This window comes from Ixodes scapularis, unplaced genomic scaffold (genome assembly GCF_016920785.2).
Source record: "Ixodes scapularis isolate PalLabHiFi unplaced genomic scaffold, ASM1692078v2 PGA_scaffold12__126_contigs__length_90152505, whole genome shotgun sequence".
NCBI lineage: Eukaryota > Metazoa > Arthropoda > Arachnida > Ixodida > Ixodidae > Ixodes > Ixodes scapularis.
This window is the reverse complement of record NW_024609838.1, coordinates 9,157,901-9,175,406: the sequence shown is the minus strand read 5'-3', so window position 1 is coordinate 9,175,406 and position 17,506 is coordinate 9,157,901. Positions and strand designations below refer to the sequence as shown.

At 43.7% G+C, this 17,506-nt stretch overlaps 1 protein-coding gene across 1 annotated transcript in view; it reads left to right on the top strand.

Moving 5' to 3' along the window:
* The window catches only part of LOC8028373, a 46,164-nt gene that overhangs the window by 10,824 nt on the left and 17,834 nt on the right, over positions 1-17,506 (top strand). The window contains exons 13-26 of the mRNA XM_040209084.3: positions 1,038-1,154; positions 1,662-1,954; positions 3,029-3,288; positions 4,575-4,802; positions 6,148-6,415; positions 6,885-7,067; positions 8,492-8,713; positions 10,069-10,145; positions 10,307-10,500; positions 11,231-11,424; positions 12,218-12,482; positions 13,437-13,643; positions 14,544-14,749; positions 16,045-16,400. Of these exons, the coding sequence (XP_040065018.2) occupies positions 1,038-1,154; positions 1,662-1,954; positions 3,029-3,288; positions 4,575-4,802; positions 6,148-6,415; positions 6,885-7,067; positions 8,492-8,713; positions 10,069-10,145; positions 10,307-10,500; positions 11,231-11,424; positions 12,218-12,482; positions 13,437-13,643; positions 14,544-14,749; positions 16,045-16,400 (3,070 nt within the window). The remainder of the gene's footprint in view (positions 1-1,037; positions 1,155-1,661; positions 1,955-3,028; positions 3,289-4,574; positions 4,803-6,147; positions 6,416-6,884; positions 7,068-8,491; positions 8,714-10,068; positions 10,146-10,306; positions 10,501-11,230; positions 11,425-12,217; positions 12,483-13,436; positions 13,644-14,543; positions 14,750-16,044; positions 16,401-17,506) is intronic.

Sequence of the window (17,506 nt, the reverse complement as noted above, 5' to 3'; positions counted from 1 at the left end):
ATGGGTTACGTGGTCACGAATCATGAGGTGATGGTTTTATGTGATCGTAAGCATTAATGTCGGTGTTACAGGACTGCGTAATCTGATGTCAAAGTGTCTAATGACCACATAATTTGCAGGGGTGGGACAGTTGCGCCATTTTGATGCATTCACAGTTTTCTGCGCCAAAAGCGTGAAGTGGAGTGAAACTTCACCACGCTGTTGCAAAGATCATGTGATGCTAGATTTAGCAGAAGGTTGAAGCTTGGTCGACAACCTTGGCTATAACATGGCCAGGTGGCGCAAGCTGCCACCCGAGCCGTATCTGTCCGTCCATCCATCCGATGGATTAGATGTATCATACATTCTAGCCATCATACCGTTGCATCATACATCGTACATGCTAAATGTATGATGCAACGTAGCATGTAACGTTTATGTTGCCAGATGGTGCCTCCTCATTTTTAATCTAAATTTGTTCCTAAAATAAAATATATTTCTGGGTAGAATTTCAGATATCTCACAGTAAAGTTCTATTCAATCATTTTCAACACTTGCAGACAGGCCTAGTTTTGCTTGAATTGTAACTTATGGTACAACTGGCTAAGAGGCTTTCTTAAAATGATGTCACAATTACTCCTAAAGTGCTCCAAAATATGTTTATTTGTTGTTTTTTACACTTTAGTGCTTTAAATTTCAGGTTTTTCTGCTCCTAAGTTTTCCTAAAATCTAGGCCTTCTGCTCCTAAGCTGCTCGAAAATGCGGATTTTTCTGCTCCAGAAATTGCTCCAAACCCAGTTTGGTTTGCCCCACCCCTGAATTTCATGTCACATTGTCACGTCTTGTGACGCCGTGACATCCAGTGATGTCGCATGACATTGTGACATAGGTGTTTGTTGGTGTTGCAGGGTTGGTACCACGTGACCACCATTCGCTATATTTAGTATGAAAATATCACGTGATATAACAGCCCCTCAAGTCCACATTCTGCATAATTCAAGCTTTAATGGTAAGATCACGGTGGCTAATATTTTTTTTCTTCTGGCATAACCTTTTAGACCATCGGAAATGCGGGAATGGCAGCGCAGTCCGTGTACCCCAATATCACGGGACAGCTTCTGAACTGCGCCCAGAACCACGAGAACCCTGGCCCTGTCGCCGTGTTTGCCATTGAGGTGATGCTTTACTATTCAGTCTCCGAGTCTGTTGCGATTTCAAAAGTTACAAATACTATTACTTACTGCATGCACTGAGAAGTGGGGAAAACATATAAACGACGTTAGGAGGTGCCAGAAAGAAATATGGGGAAAACTGTACATTTCTTTGTGTTTTCTTATTTTGTTATGTTAGAAATATTGAAAATTCAAGAGGTCATCCCCCCCCCGTCTTTCGCTTTATGTATTATTTGACATGTTAGCGTAGAAAAATAGCCCTCAATGATCTGCGCTTTGATTGAGTTCATTTTTATTCGTTACCGTAACATTTCTTTTTCTTCATCATATTCTTTCCGATTTCTTATTGCATAAACGGCGATGTAATTATGTTGCTACCTTTAACTAGCGAGTTTCGATTGCCAGTTAAACCCATGACTATTTCAGTCCATCTAAACTGGGTTATTTTATGTTCTGACATGTAATATAGTTAGCTACGGAAAGTGAACATTTTGCACAATGCATCCTCAGGCTCTTCGCGAGTTTCACCTGAACTACGACACTTTGTCGGCACTCAAAACAATCTTGAGTGACCCGAAAAAGCCGCTGGAGCTCCGTGTAGCCGTCTACAAGCTGCTCACGAGAGAGCCGGATCGATGGAAGTTCGGAAAGATGATCCAAAACTCCTTGGAAGGGGAAGAGGTGACTTCCAACCTGATGGACTACATCGTGTCGGACTTTCTGGACTGGATGCCGACCGAAGCAAGAGCGTCACTCCTCATGCTTGCCAACGGGACGACTGAACGGCGTTTCCAAGATGTAATGTAGGTTTTTTCATGCTTTATTTCTACTCATTTATCCCTGCAGCGTCTTAAACCTAGTGTGCAAAATATAGCGAGGTCTATATTGTTTCTTATCTGTGCTGGCAGATACACTGGAAATGATAACAATCCTTTTCTGAACCTCGCCCATATCTTCATCACTTTCATGTTAAAAGGTATATCTGTTTAGCTTTGCTACAAATTATATCATGTACGTAACAACGACACAAGATAAATTACTGCCCACAATTTTAACCTCGCATCACTGAGGCAGATCGTCTTACTTATGGGTAATGCCGTAGAGAAAAAAGTATTTCCCATTTTTGGCGGAGTTTGAAGAATGCAAGTTAATTTGTTTTGAAGCTAAAAAAGAAATAATTGTAAGCAACGAGTAATAAAGCTCACCTATAACTGCACCCAGGGCCGTACCCAGAAAAAAAATTCGGGGGGGGTTTTCGGGGACAATGGCGGCCATTTTGAAAGTGTCTATTGTCTTATTTTCGCCTATGAATCATGTGCATCGGTGGCATATAATGGAGAGTTACAGCAAACCGGAGATCCGGTCCCGGATTGGTACCCGGTAGCCGACCGGCGCCACTGCGCGTGCGCAGAGGTGGAGATTAAAATCGGCTGGTTGCCAGTGCACCGAACAGGGCCATACACAGAAAAAAATTTCGGGGGGGGTCAGAACCCCCTATTCCCCCCCCCCTGGTTACGGCCCTGACTGCACCATTAGAAAACCTGCAACCCTTATTTGTGCACATGTGCAACTGGAACAACGGGTGAATGAATCAGTACTGCACTACATACTGTGGTGCTTATAGGCCTTGTTTATTCTGTTTTATATAGTGCAGTTGATTATTGTCCTGAGGTATTGTAGCTCTGTACTGCCTGTTGATTTTGAAAAAGCGATTTAAAAATGCAGTTTCTCGTTATATAGAAATTTTTTATGCTTGATTTCCGAAGAAGGTTTTCTGAGCACGGAGCAGAGTATCGCGTTCTATAACTGGCACAAAAAAGGAAAAAGAAAGATTCCTAACTTCATTTTCTGCTTTGTTTTTTTTCTTTGAATTTAAGCCCCGGTGAAAAATTCTACAAGGCCCTTCGGCACACTGTTCTGAGCAACAGGAAACACCGAAGGTCCAATCGTTGCACATTCGAGAGACGTGTCGAGCTCCCGTTCTTGCCGTCGGAGTTGAAGGACTTTGCCGTGAAAGCGGTGTCGGACCAGGTATACGGAGGATGGAAGAACCTCATCTCGGACCTCTCCAGCAACATTAGTTTGCAACTGTTTGGCAACGAGTTTCGGTTTGCGGACGTCTCGGTTTTTTTCAAAGGTAAACGTTTCAAGCTCCATCTTGAAGCTCTTGAATAGAGATTGCTATTTTTGTCTTCTTTTCCTTTTACATTCTTGGTATCATGTCATATAGTTTCATGCAAAGCACAACTTTACTTTTTTTTTTTACTATTGATTGTTTTAATTGTCACAATCTTCGTTTATTTTGATGCTCAAAATTGGGGTAGGCTTACGCACAGGCACAAAATTCCAGCGTCCGAAGTGAATGCTGCTCATTTCTCCTAGGGATAGCACTTCTCCTCGAACATTCATATGCTCCGCTAGAAAGCAACTGAGCAGACGCACCACAACATGTACAAATTGGCCGCCTCGCACACGTTTCGACTGGCACAAAATTACAGATGAGACTAGTGTCTGACAAACTATTTGTTTTTCTTACGTCTCTCTATGGAAGAAAGGTGTGTGGCTACTATTACACAAGCGTGGTGATGAATACCATCAAATGCAAATATGTAAATCTTTTTTTAAACATGCTGAGCAAGTAGCTTTTATCTGTTTTCAGTCTTTGCACACGCTTTGGATTTCTTAATTGCTTTCAGTGCTGGCATTATTTTTGGTATTGAACGTGTCACGCCACTTCTGGTCGACACAAAGCTTCATGTAGTCTGTCGCAGGTTAAGAATAGCGGGACCAGTTCTCTTCCACAAAGCTCTCCGCTTGCCACGATTAGTCGCTTCCTCCTCTCCGCTGACCTCCTCTCGAGCGTTCACTCTGCTAAGTGGAAAGACTGGGTGGCATTGTGGAAGGGCTTTGTCTTGCTATTCTTAACCTGCAATAGACTATAGTCACTGACAAGTTGAGAACAGCAGGGAGCAGCCTCAGTTGTCCTGCCTCCAGCACGAGATTCCCATCTTTGACAACGCTTCGGTTTCTTGTACACCTGCACTGCGGGCACGCAGCCGGAGCAGGGTGGAAGGCACGAAGCACATACGGGAAGCCAGGCGTTCGAAAGGTGTTCTCACTGTCTCAGTGACTATAGACCATTTCACTAAGGGCTCTCCCGGCAGCGCCATTTTGTTCGACTGCACTGCCATCTACATAAAATCCAGCCATTTTAACGGAGTCTTCAAAATGAAAGAGGTAAAGGACACGTACCCGACCCGATAGCAGACGACAAACTGGCCGTCCTCCACGCGCATTTCGACCGATTCGGCAGGGTAGATCGTTGGGGCAGTTGCAGTGGGCCGCACTGCCAGACTGCCCCTCTCTCCTTACCGTAGTAGAATAGTCTATGGAGTCATTAAGTCACTCCTTTTGGTTCTTTAGAGCTGGACCACGTCATAATGAACTTTGGCAAGCTGGAGGGAGGACAGTGGAAGGTTGACTGGGACGCCATAGAAGAAATTGTGAGCCTCCAGCTGGGGGCTGGCTCAATGCCTCGAGGTCCGCTCGCACGCTTTCCCAAGCTGCGCGCCGGCCTCAAGAAGATCCTGGAGGTCCTACCGCCCATCGCCAATCTTCCTCTAGCTCCCGTGGCCAGTCTCAACATGTTTGGTGAGCCACAAAACGAGTCCTTTTATACAAGAGCTATGCAAATGTAAAATGTTTGGCTGCGAAATGCAGTGGCGTATTCAGGGGGGAGGCTCATGGGGCTTCACCCCCCACCCCCCTGATATCCAGCCGACCCTATAATATGCACATCCATTTTGACCCCCCCTCCCCCCCTCCGTACCTCAACCATGGACATCTCAGTCACCTCAGGCTCCCCCCCCCCAAATATTTCTGGCAACACTACTGGGGACTTGAATGAGTGCTGTACATGGCTTTAATTTTTTGGGCACAACAGTTCACGAATTTTGTGAATAGCGGCTCTTGGAAATATTTTACGAGCACAAAATATAGCGATTGGGAGTCGTACACTATGGAATCGTCACCCTGGGTTAACATGTTCATGGCATCAGTTCTTGGCGATGATTTACAGGACATAAAATTTGCAAAAATTAGGTTCTCGCAAAGATTGAGTCGTTTGCAGTATATTTGGCATTTTATCTGAACTGAGCATTGATACTCTAATACAGTTGACTCTCATTAATTCAAACTCTCTCAATTCAAACTTTCGGATAATTCAAACTAACATGCAGGTTCCATCCTATGCGTCTCTATGGGAGGAAACTCCTGATTATTCAAGCTTTGTTTTATTCAAACAAAAGTTTGTCCTCCCCCAAGTTTGACTTAATGAGGGTCGACTCTATCTACAACTACACTTTTCTTCTGCAAACATTCTCATGCAAAAGAACAGTTTTATTGCATCAGAAACATTTCATACTTGTTTTAAATAGAAAGAAGTCCCTGATTAGGATGAGCCAGATAAAAGAAAGTTAAGTGGCAAGTGGAGCAATGACAACCATACTTATTTAAATATAAGTTGACATTATTTCCCCCGTACTTTCCTTTAAAATAAGGGCTGAATATAACCGTAACCAGAACCAGCCAGAATGCTTCTCTGCGTCAGTTTTTCTCTGAGCATGCCAATGCAGAACAGTGAAGCTTGACACAAATGCAAGCTTAATTCGAGAAATTGGCGTGTCCTGAAGGCATTACTTGTAATTGAATCATGAATCGAGTCAAATAGCGAACACCGTTTGCAAACTCTTAGAAGTTCCTAATATTCGCACCTTTTCAGCTTCTGGTATGAACAGTTACGCTGTAACACCATGCGTAAGGTCACCCTGACCACTTACTAAGCAACGCTAGCTCTCAAATACCTGTCGTGTTTATTATAAGACAGATGCATTCATCCCTATGCTTAATCCACTATCGTGACATGCAATGCGCTACGACAAGCAGTCACGCTCCCAGAGATCGCTCAGCGTCGTCACCGTGTTTCTCGTCCCTCCAGGCTCTGATCTGTTGTTCGCCAGCTACGGTGAGATCCTGGCAGGGCTCATGAGCTCGCTGGTGCCGCAGGCACCCCTACCGCAGCTCCTGAAGAAAGGAGTGCGGTTCGACCTGACGCGCACCATCAGAATCATCGAGGGCCACCACCAGGTGCCAACGCTGATCGGGCTACCTCTCAACTGGACCACCAGTGCCACGCTGGTGACTTCGGTGAGGAGTGGTGCAAAGCTCGCCGAAGATGGTGCCTACAAGGCTCACATTCATCCTAGGTAGGTATCTTTCATCTGCGTTTTTAAAGTATGAAACACTTTTTAATGGAACCCTTCAATCCCAAAGTTTTGTCCGTCCATCCCTACCCTTCCGTGTGCATTTCCCACTAAATTTAGCAAGAACATTGACGTTGTGTGACCTATACACTAATTCAATTTGCCCCGTAAATCGAGTGGGAAAATTGACGTCACGTGACCCATGCACCAAGTGAGTCTTCCCACTAAATTTTGCTATAAAATTGATCAAAATATAGGTTCTCCTTCGCTCCTTGAAACAACTGTTTAATGTCGTCTGAACAAATGTAAACATTCCCTCTTTTTTAAATATTGCATTTCATGCATTTATATGACTTTGATTATAGATAAAGATAGTCGCCAATTATTTAAAAATAATTGTATGAAGTGTCCAAAAACCGTGAACCGTGTTTTTAACGCTATGTTTCTTGGCTCGTTTTTCCATCGTGTCCAGCGGTGCTTTGACCTTCCTGAACCGGATGTTGCTGGACTTCCCCACCAAGACGCGCGTCGGAGTCCAGGCCAACAGCTCGGCCTACACCACGACACAGCTGCGGGGAGGGCTCGCACTCCGAAACGGGAAGATGAAAGTCGAACTCGAAATCCCGAGGAAGGAACAGAAGTTACTGCAGCTTGTGTAAGTCAACTATGTGCATGCACCTGGCTAAGTTTTAGAACGATTAAGGTCGATTTAAAGGGAAGCTACGGAGCTTCTTGGAAAAAATGAGTTAGAAGTGAATTCTAGTATATTTTTACCCCGTGAACCCGAATACCCAAACCATTTGGTGCGTAAGTATTGTTAAATGCAAGAAAAACGCGAAAGACAGTCGCTGTCCGTGACGTCATCGACGCCTCTTTTGGCTGCCCAAGGCTAGGGAGGCGGGGCTTCAGTCCTATTTTCAAATTGCTCTTGTGGCTCTCCGGCGCATCGCATTGAAATATAATTTTGATATCTGTTATTCTAAAGGCCAAATGAACGCAATTCAAGCGTTTTTTCTCAAATGTAGAAGTGCCCCATCTTCCCTTTAACCCACAAATAGTATTGATAATTTAAAATTTCACATACTCTGCAGTAATGTCATTTAGATTGAGTTTCTGTGTTAAACAGCAGTTTGCTACGAATCAATTGCTATTTACGTATAGCGAGTCATTTACATATGAAGTGTATTGACCTCTATGAGGTGTTTACTATTCGGTCAGAAAAGTCTTCACTATATAGTATCAGTATCTTCACTAATGAGTACTAGTGCCCCAAATGCCTATAATGCCCTAGTCATTTACGTTCAAAGTCTACTGACCTCTATGAGGTATCTACTATTCAGTCAGGAAAAATCTTCACTAATATATTATCAGTATCTTCACGACTCAGTACTAGTAACCCAAATACCTCTTGTACCAGTTTTTACAAACCTACTGTGTCTTTGCTATACCAGTTTTTTATGTAAGAAAGTTACACTTCAGTTTTGAAAAGCAATAATAACAATATTTATCTTGTTTACTCCAAAACAATCAGCAGTTCTTTATTTTAGTGCACATACAGTCTGGATGAGGAACAACAATAGCTGGAGCGAAATAAACACCAGAGGAGACTCATAGAAACCAAAACATACACTCAAGTCGCAGAGGGCTTGCTTCTGGAACATAAAAAGTCGCTGAATATGTCGATACTTGCATTATCTAAGCGATTGTGTGCATGTTAAATGAGCCTCTTGCATAGTAAATAGTAGTTCAGCAAGAAATCTATGAAAGTATGAACCATATTGTCTCGAATGAAAAAGGATAGACAAATGTAGAACTAAAGAGGAAGGTTTAGTCAGTGAATTTGTGCCAGAAACAAAGAAGAACGAGCGTCGATAAAGCAGCAGCGAACGTCAAGGGCTGCAGCAGCAAGCGTCGAGGTGTAGGTGCTGACTTGCAGTCAGCATTACTCCCCCCAGAGGGGGAGTAATGCAGACAGTATTACGCCATGTGCATGCGAGAGGCTGGTTTATTATAGATTTATGGAAGTGTGACTCAGGTTATGACCCCTTCTCTCACCACGGGCTGTATGCACCCCACTAGACGCACCAACCAGCTGATCAAGCACGACCGCCTCCAAGAAATGGAGGACTGGGACGTGGATCACGTCAATGTCGACTGGTGCACCGGCGGCCATCTTGGCCAGGTGACGGGGCTCCAGCTGTGCCACGACCGCTCTTACGCCAACGTGACGCATCTCATGAAGCCCTGGTTTCCAATGGCTGCCCACGCCAACTGGCAGCTCGTGCTCAAGCCTTACGGCAAGTGAGTCGCTTTCTTTAACCTGTTTTTATACATATTTACGTATCAGTTATACATGATACTGTAAAACCCTTTATTTTCGCGGCCCTTATTTTTTGCGAATCGGTCACAGATGACATAATCGCGACCACTAAATTTCGCGAATTCCAGACGCCTGCATTGAAAATCTTAAAAACCGAAATTTTTGCGCGCCCTTAAATTTCGCGAATTCTTCAATTCGGGAAATTCGCGAAAATTGAGGGCTCGCGAACATTAAGGGTTTTATAGTACGTAAAAACTCGCTACCTTTGATGCAGCAAAAATGTTTTTAAAGTATTTTAGAAATTACATTTTAGATGTAGTTTTTGATGAGCATGTTGATGTGTTGTAGGTATGTGTTGTCGTCCCTATTCTTTTAATGCTGTCTTTTTCTTAATTAGGTTTCATGTTTTCTTTTTGAATTGGCAATCTTATATCACTCAAATAACCTTAATCCATGTTAATGGTTTCTACTAATTTAATATAGGCATTGTTTCCACATTTTCAATAAGGATTTAGTTGTGGAACCATCTGGTGCAAGAAAAGGTATGGCAATCCAAATTCAGCAGAATGTGATCATAGTTTTGTACTAATAGGCATTATATCTGCATTTTGGACGATGCTTTAGTTGTGAAACAATTTGCGGTGTAAGAAAAGCTATGGTACTGTCAAGACCGGTTATAACGAAGTCAACGGGAATCCAAAATCACTTTGCTATATCCGCTATTTCGTTATACAGTAAAACCTCGTTATAACAAAGTTGAAGGAGCGGTCGTAATTATTTTGTTATAACCATTAGTTTGTTATAGCCAATGTCCATTTCTTCCCACTATTAGCAAGCAAGGGGAATTATGATTGCTTTGTTATATCCATTAGTTTGTTATATCCCGTTTTGTTATAACGAGGTTTTACTGTAACTGACTTCGGTTAATGAAGTGCAAAAGAGAATGGGAAATGGTGATCGCTTCGCTGTAGCCGCTAATTCGTTATAACCGACTTTGTTATAACCGGTCTCGACAGTAAATGAAATTCAGAAAATATGGTCGAGGCTGCGAAGTTCGGGATGTTTGAATAAGAAATACAGAAAATTAAAAAATGGCATTTTGATCATGGAAGCATCTGATCTAATCGAAATATATACGAAAGTTATATTTTGGTGGTGCTGCAATCAAGACGCAGTTTGCTTTGTGGTTGTTGTCAAAAATGTTTCCGACTTGTTTTTATTTCTTTGGTTCTATAAACCCGACTTTTCCCTAAACGATTCTGAACAAATTTTTAATTGAATTCATAAGAGCACTGAACATGTTGTAGAAGATCTCATTTATGTTGTTTGTTTACAGTGACATAACAAGTTACGTGCTCGATATCACCTCACCGTCGCAGCAGGACATACTTAAAATTGAACTTCAGGCTAAAGGTAAGTCTGTCTGACAATAAGTTATTTTTGTTTTGCTCTCATGGTCTCATCTTGCTTTGCTATAGCAGGATAACTAATTCCCTTTCTATCGCACACTTCCCACGCATGATGAATAACATCAAGTTGAAATTGTGGATCTCCTTGCTTTTGTGTTTCTGAAGGTGCAACAACCAGCAATGGGCTCACACTTCGCGTTGTGAGCGGCAAGGAGCTGGAGCTGTTTGTCACCAAGTCACCTTTTTTGAGGGCAGCAATTAAAAGAGTAACAGTCACGCACGACGACAAAAGCGTCTCTGCTATCAACGAAGCTGTGCTTGGATTTGCTCCAGAACAGCAGATGCTTCTAACATATGAGGTTAGAACGTGTTTGTCTTTGTCAGCATTTCATCCCTTACCGATAAATTCACGGTTCGAGTGTCGTGAAGGAAACGAGCACCGTGCACACATTTGTTTTTCGTCAACCATCGGAAAGCTACAGCAAGGAACCAAGGGTTATACTAGAAAACAAGAAATTTGAAAGAAAACTTACAGGCTCAGAGTCTGAAAGCTTAATGTTATGGAGGTGTGCAAAGAGTGGCTCGAATCGAATAGTGCTCTGTCATTCGTAGCTTGCTACAGTGCAAAAAAAAAAGGTACAATAAGCCAGCTTTCTTTACAGTGATGAAGCTAGGAATGGGGACACTGCTATTCGATTTGAACCACTGTTTGCTCACCCCAATTTAGTAGTTACTTTCCAATGCTATCGTTATTAATGACTCAAGCAGCTTAATTCATGGAGTCTCTATGTCTATATCTAACTTCGTAAGAAAGTTGCATGCAAGCTTGTTGCAATAGCATGTTTTCCTCAAAGTATTGATGCTGCATATTTGGACCCCTGTCACTGGTATTTAAAGTCTAATTACGTAGTAATAGTACTCACAATAAAATTGCTTCGCTAATTTTAAATGGGACTGAAAATTGAACATGTGCTTTAGCTCTATGCATCAAAACTGACTGAGAGAGGTATTGATGTCATTGATTACTTAACTGTTTTTCGAAGATGCCGTTTTGTTTGTAGCAATGATGAGATTCTGGATTCCTCACAGGTCAGGTCAAAGCAAGAAAAAAGAGCCAAGTCAACAAAGGATTCAAATGAGGCTCCCAAGGGTCAGACGATCGCCGTCGCAGTCCACGAGAGGGCGCTGAAACTCGCAACTCCGTTCAACTCCTACGGAGTCCAGTGGATCGTCAACACCCTCTCCACCGGAACCAAGGCAGACTTCAAAGCAACATTCGAGAGGTGTGGACACAAAAAGTGGACTGGATACATTGTTTCATAGAGTTTGGAGATAGCACCAAACACATACTTCCCCCATTCGACAGGCACTGGGCAACTAAGGCATCGCACTCGAACCCTTACACCTGACAGTGTTGTCCGCTAGCCAGGAAACTATTCGAACCAAAGAAAGCCGACCTACAATCCGACCATCGAGCCAACCGAGGTGCTTTGACACGTCAGCCGTTTCTCCTAACACGCCGGTGAAAAGCAGTGAAGCTTTATACGCACACACCGGTGCGATGTGGAGAAGCTTGACCCCAGAGCACCAGTGCAAAGCAGTGAAGCTTGACGCAAGAAATCTGAGAGATTTGAAGACATTATTCATAATTTTCAAATATTCGAGAAACTCAATTACTTTGAATGGCAAAAGTGTACTGCGAATCGAATCAAATAAGAAACACTTTTTGCAAACTATTCGAAGTTTCGCTCACCTCTACCCTTTATATTTCTGTGTGATTTCTTTGCTGTCTTCACCTTTGTGAAATATTAAATTCGAACATGACGGTGGCTGAAAGCTCTGCTTCTGGATGTTAACAAAAAGTTAAGTTTTTAACCTACATTTTGATCATAAATATTTCATCACCTATTGCAGCGGTGGCTCAGATCTGCTAAGATGGCACTTAAACTGAAAAAAAGTTTCACTTAGGGGCGGGGAGAGTCGGCTAGATTTTGGAACTGAGGTTCCTGGGAACGCAGTTGTACAACCCATGATCAGGTTTGACTTTCCTTTCCGATCATTCACACTTTCTCTCAGGGGCCCCCAAGGCAGCAACGAGTTTCTGCGGGAAATGGTGGCAGACGAGTTCTTTACGGAGGGCGGTTCGGCGTGGGTTCACGTTCAGCTGCATCAAAAGAATGCGGTTCCGGTGGGCAAGTACAAGGTGTCACACACCACCCTGGGTCACGTGACCACTCCCAAGACGGAGGTCGATCTCGTTGTGCACTCGCTCAGCTCCAAGTTGAGGCAGCTCACCCAGGTCAACCTGACCAAAGTTGAGAAGTCGACGCAGCGTCTTCTGGTAAGAGCCTGGGTCGCGTTTTGCCTCTACTGAGGTGTCTATCTTGTACTGAGACTTCGTTTGTTTTGTTGTCATGTGCAAAGTGTGTTCAGTGTGCAAGTGTTGAGCGTGATGGATGATTTTTCTAGCTGTAGATTGTTAGGAACAGGGCTGTTAAAAGTGGTTTTTTCGGTGTTTGGTTTACACTGAAGGCTACATTAGATTACCATTAAAAATGTGATCAATAGTTCAGTAAAAATATAAAAGGTCGGAAAAGTGGGGCGGGCTTTACTTGTTGGAAAGATTGCTTTTCTTCAGTATTAATCTTACGCCCTGTCCCATTGTGACTAGATTTTATTTGCTGGAATGTTAAAAGCTGCAATTCGAATTTGAATTGTCATTCTGCACCATGCTGTATATCAATAGCGAATTATTCCAAAGCTCTTGTTGTTTTTTGTTGGTTTTTAATGTACGACGGAATACTTATTTCTAGATAAATCTGCATAATACACAAAAAAGGATCTAGACTAGTACATCACTCTTTCTATTATATCATAGTATGTGGAACGCCTGTGCAAACTGGCATTACAAACTTCCCACGACATCTCTTGATTACATCCTTATTGTTTAAAATGGAGAGATGGGCTAGTTGGTACATAGTTCTTTAAACAATACCTATGCGCCATTAAAAAGGGATACAACACAAAGCGCTACATGTTGTGTCCCTCTCTTCTTGTCCCTGTTTTACGGCGAACATTGTTTAAAGAATTATTATGGCTTTGAGTAAAGTCACCGTACAATAAATTTAGCTTTTTCTTAATATTTGCAATAGAAATATTTGTAGAATATAATACGAGAATCTTAGGTGCGTCTATGAGATATTAAAAGCCCGCCACAACTTTCTCTACTGTACGAAAAAGCATTGACTCGCACATTGATACCGACCGCCGCCAATCAATCGATCCCTGTCCGCAGGCATTTGCCAACTTCAGCCGAGAACACTGGATGCACGTCAAGGGAGACGTGACCAAGCGCAGCGCCCTCTACAACCTGACGGTGTCGCACCACTCTTTGGCGCTGCGGTTCGACGAGGAATCTCGGAAGCGTACCGGGGAAGTCGCCAGGCACCTGTCTCTCCTCTCGGAGAAGATGGAGAAGAAGCAGTCGGACTGGGGCTTCTTTGTAAGTTGCTGCTCAATGTCCGAAAGATTCATGTAGTATCTTAAGGATAAGGTCGGGAGGCAGAATAGGTGGCATGTTTTAAGCTGCGTGGGGCTACCCTGACACGGACACAAGTTTAGTGGTGTCACACGACGTAGAGTGAGGTTGTGGGGCCACGTGACATCCAGTTTCATGACAATGTCAGTCACGTAAGGTTGCATCATGTAACCTGGTATTGATGTTATCCGACTCGAATTGAGATTGTGAGCCGAGTGCTTTGCCAACTGAGCCATCCAGGGTCTGGGATCAGAGCATGCAAAAGAGTGGCCATTCACGGGGCGTGCCAACACACGGTCGTGCACCTTAAGGTCTGCGTCAGAAATGAGGGAGAATCTTCATTAGGCACTTCCGTTCAGACGCCCTTCTATTCTTTCTTAGAAGGCCTATCCCACATTCTATGCTTATCAGTCCTTGTTAGCATGATCGAGCTTGTATAACTTTTTGTTGTACAACCGCTTTTAGCATTGTTTTTTTTTTTTATTGGGATATCGATGTCTAGAGTTTTTCGGATAAATTCGAATAGACAGTAGTTTCACCGGCGAGTGCTTTTTGGAGCTTTTCAGATTTATCTAGAAACACAAAACCCTACAGATAGCACGAGTGTATTCTAGGATTGGTTGGATAAAAGCAATATTTGCTAAGCTATATAAGCCCTGTGACTTATTTACTTTTATGTGTAGTATTTATGAGAAGACAATGAGACCCTGTGTGTGTTTGTCCTCTTTTCTATTTTATTATTATGACAAATTATTTTCTTAAATTTCTTAAAATTGCCTTAGATTTTTGTCATTATGGCAAGAAACACGTTTGTTTTTGTTTGAGCTGCGTTAGATCACGCAATCTCGTTTCTAACCGATGCAGAGCACTTGGTGGCATCCGAGCACAAGTCACCTGTTTGAGCAAAAGCTCAGAAGAACAGAGCTCTCCTGGTCAACCAAGCCGGTCGGCACTTCCAAGGATCTGACTGGAACCGTGAGCATAGCGGCCAAACTGTCACACAGTGCCTACGACAGTACAGAACCTCAAGAATTCCTCCTGTATGGAAACATCACACTTCCACCCAACAAGTAAGCTTTGCTCCAGTCCATGGAGCCTCACTGATTTGTCACTTAAACGAGTTCCAGATGTTGCACCAAATTCCAGAAATGGGTATAAAATTTTTTTTACAGCAGAGCTGTTAAGGGTTGGTTTCCCCAGGATCGTGTCCGGTACCAAACAAATGTCGACACCGGTGGCCGACACAGCACTCTGGTTGCCGCCGTCGCTCATAGATGGCGGTAGCTGTCTGGAGTGTTGTGTTTGCCAGTAGTCTGCTTGCTGCTGTCGCTCATAGATTGCGGCAACATTTCTTCGGAGGAAGAGCGAGAACAGAACGAGTGGCGATGTACGCAGCAGCGCGAATGGTTTCGCAACTGCCGCGAGGCAGCTATCGCCTAAAGTTCCACTGCGTCAAGCGCTTCAGATTTCCTTCCGAAAGAAGAGCAGATCGCTCGCCTGGAAAGCCACCGCCGAGAACAGAAGCTACATCTCTGCTGCTTTTCCTTCTTCAGCAGCGTGGAAAGGCTGAAAGTTTTTTATTAGTTTCTATTTAACTGTTGGGTGAGGAAATGTGGCACAGAGCATACACTATGTGTCAGTTTGCTGTGGTTTCTGTAAAAGTTCTGGGAATAGACGTAAAGTAGTCAATTTCGGAAGGGTGTGTTTTAGACATAATTTTTTTTACAGCAGAGCTGTTAAGGGCTAGTTTCCCCAGGATCGTGTCCCCCGCAAAGAAATGTCTACACAAAACGCTGGACACCTAGCGCCATCTATGAGCGACGACGTCAAGCCACGTATCTGGTTACCGCCATCGCTCATAGATGGCGGCAGCCTTTCCACTCTGGCTTGCCGACTTGTGGCCGGCCATTGCTTTCTATTGTCCAGGTCTTCCTTCTTCACCACAGTGGAAAGGCTGGAAGTTTTTGTCTTAACGACAACATGAGAGTGAAGGCTGCACCAAGAAAAACAATCACGAAAATGGGACATATAGTACTCCCCGATATTTGTCCCCATGTGTATTCCCCAGTTTCAGCTATTATTTTTTCTTTCAGGAGGAATGGTGGCTAGCAGTTTTTCTTGAATATTAATGTTTTACTCGCTAAACTTGGTTGGACGTCTCAAAACATACTCTTTTTACTGTTACGCTTCATAAACCATTTATTTGTCACTGTTTATTTTATCGCGCCTAATTTATTTGTTCATTTTGGTGAGTTTACTTGACTACACATCCTTTTGACGTTGTATGCCGAGATGTTTTCCAGCCATATCGAGGTCGGCATATATGGGTCGAATTTTCTCGTAATCTTCTTGCGCTCTTTTTCAGCATCGAAGTTGACTTTCTGTTGGAAGACCCGAAGCGCGCTGTCAAATGGGAAAGCCACACCAGTGCAGCGGACGTTCACAGACAGATGCCCACTGAGGTCACCCACAGGTCAACCCTGAAGAGACGGGACGCGTTTGACGCCACCTACCAACTCCAGTTTCGATCAAGGGACGAGCCATGTCCCACCCTGGACTTTAGACACAACGTCACCATGGACGCCTGGAAATTCTCCTCCAACATCTCAACTTCCTGCAACCCGCCAACACACGAGACGGTAGACTCTTCTAAACTCAACATGCTGATTACTATCGCTTCGGTGTCGGATGTCTGGGACTTCCTCAACCTCAACCTGAACCGTGAGTTTGTCCGGTGCTGGCTTAAAAAGCTGTGCTGTAGAGCTGCACATGTTTAGTGCGTGGTTATAATTTTCTAACGGTCGAAGGGTTCAAGCTATGAGCAAAACTCGCTTCAGCAAACTTTGCGAATTCCCCTCTGGAATGCTACACTATATTGCAAAGTTTTGTTACCCTCGAAGTGAAGTCTGGATTGAGTTAACTTCCTTAGATTCGTCCCCTGGAGTTCACTCGCGTGAAGTTCATTACCGTGGTTACACTTACACGAATGGCTATGGTTCTAATGATGCATGGTAACGCTCAAGACAAGTACAGAAGGAGGAGAACTGAACACTATTGTGCACTACCATGTACTCCCCATATAAGGTACCATGTACTATGTACGAGGAGTACTGGGAGAGAAGCTTCCCGTGCATGGTACCATGTACCATGTACAGCAAGCTTCCCTCTCGGTTCTACAAATACGTCACAATATGTAACCAACAGGAAATTTTTTGTTGTCTGTGCAAAGCGGCGACATAGACCAAACTCCACGGGCAAAGCCAGAGCACCAGGTATCGCTCCAGCAGCTGCACCGCAATGACGTCACGCTCGCGAGTGAATGGACGACATTTGACGTCTGATTTTATGCTCAGATAATTGTGAGACGGCAGACCTTGTTGACCTCTAGCCACTCTAGCGCCGCCCATTACACCGCGGTCGGCTTTTAGGTTTCAAGTCTTTCGCCGACACCGTATGTTGTTCGTCCTACGGTATGTATGCCACAGAGGAGAGTTTCTGAGGGAATCGTTTGCAACTTGGATCGGTCAAGCCACGTCCCGATCCCATCGTCAAATGACCAGCCGCGAATATGTTTTCGCTTCGACCAGAAAAGTGCTAATCCGCTCGCAGAGAAAGGACGAGAAGGCTGTAAATGGAATCAAAACAAGCCGCCTTTGCACACTTGAGGATCGGCATGTCAAGCTACTGCTGACAAGGACCGGGGTAAAGAAAAATTTATGGAAAACTCACGACCTCTAATCATGAAAAATACCAAAATACTACGTCCTATTGCTAGCTCGCAAAAATAAATGGCCCGAAAACGAATCTGTTTAGTAGAGTCAAGTGAT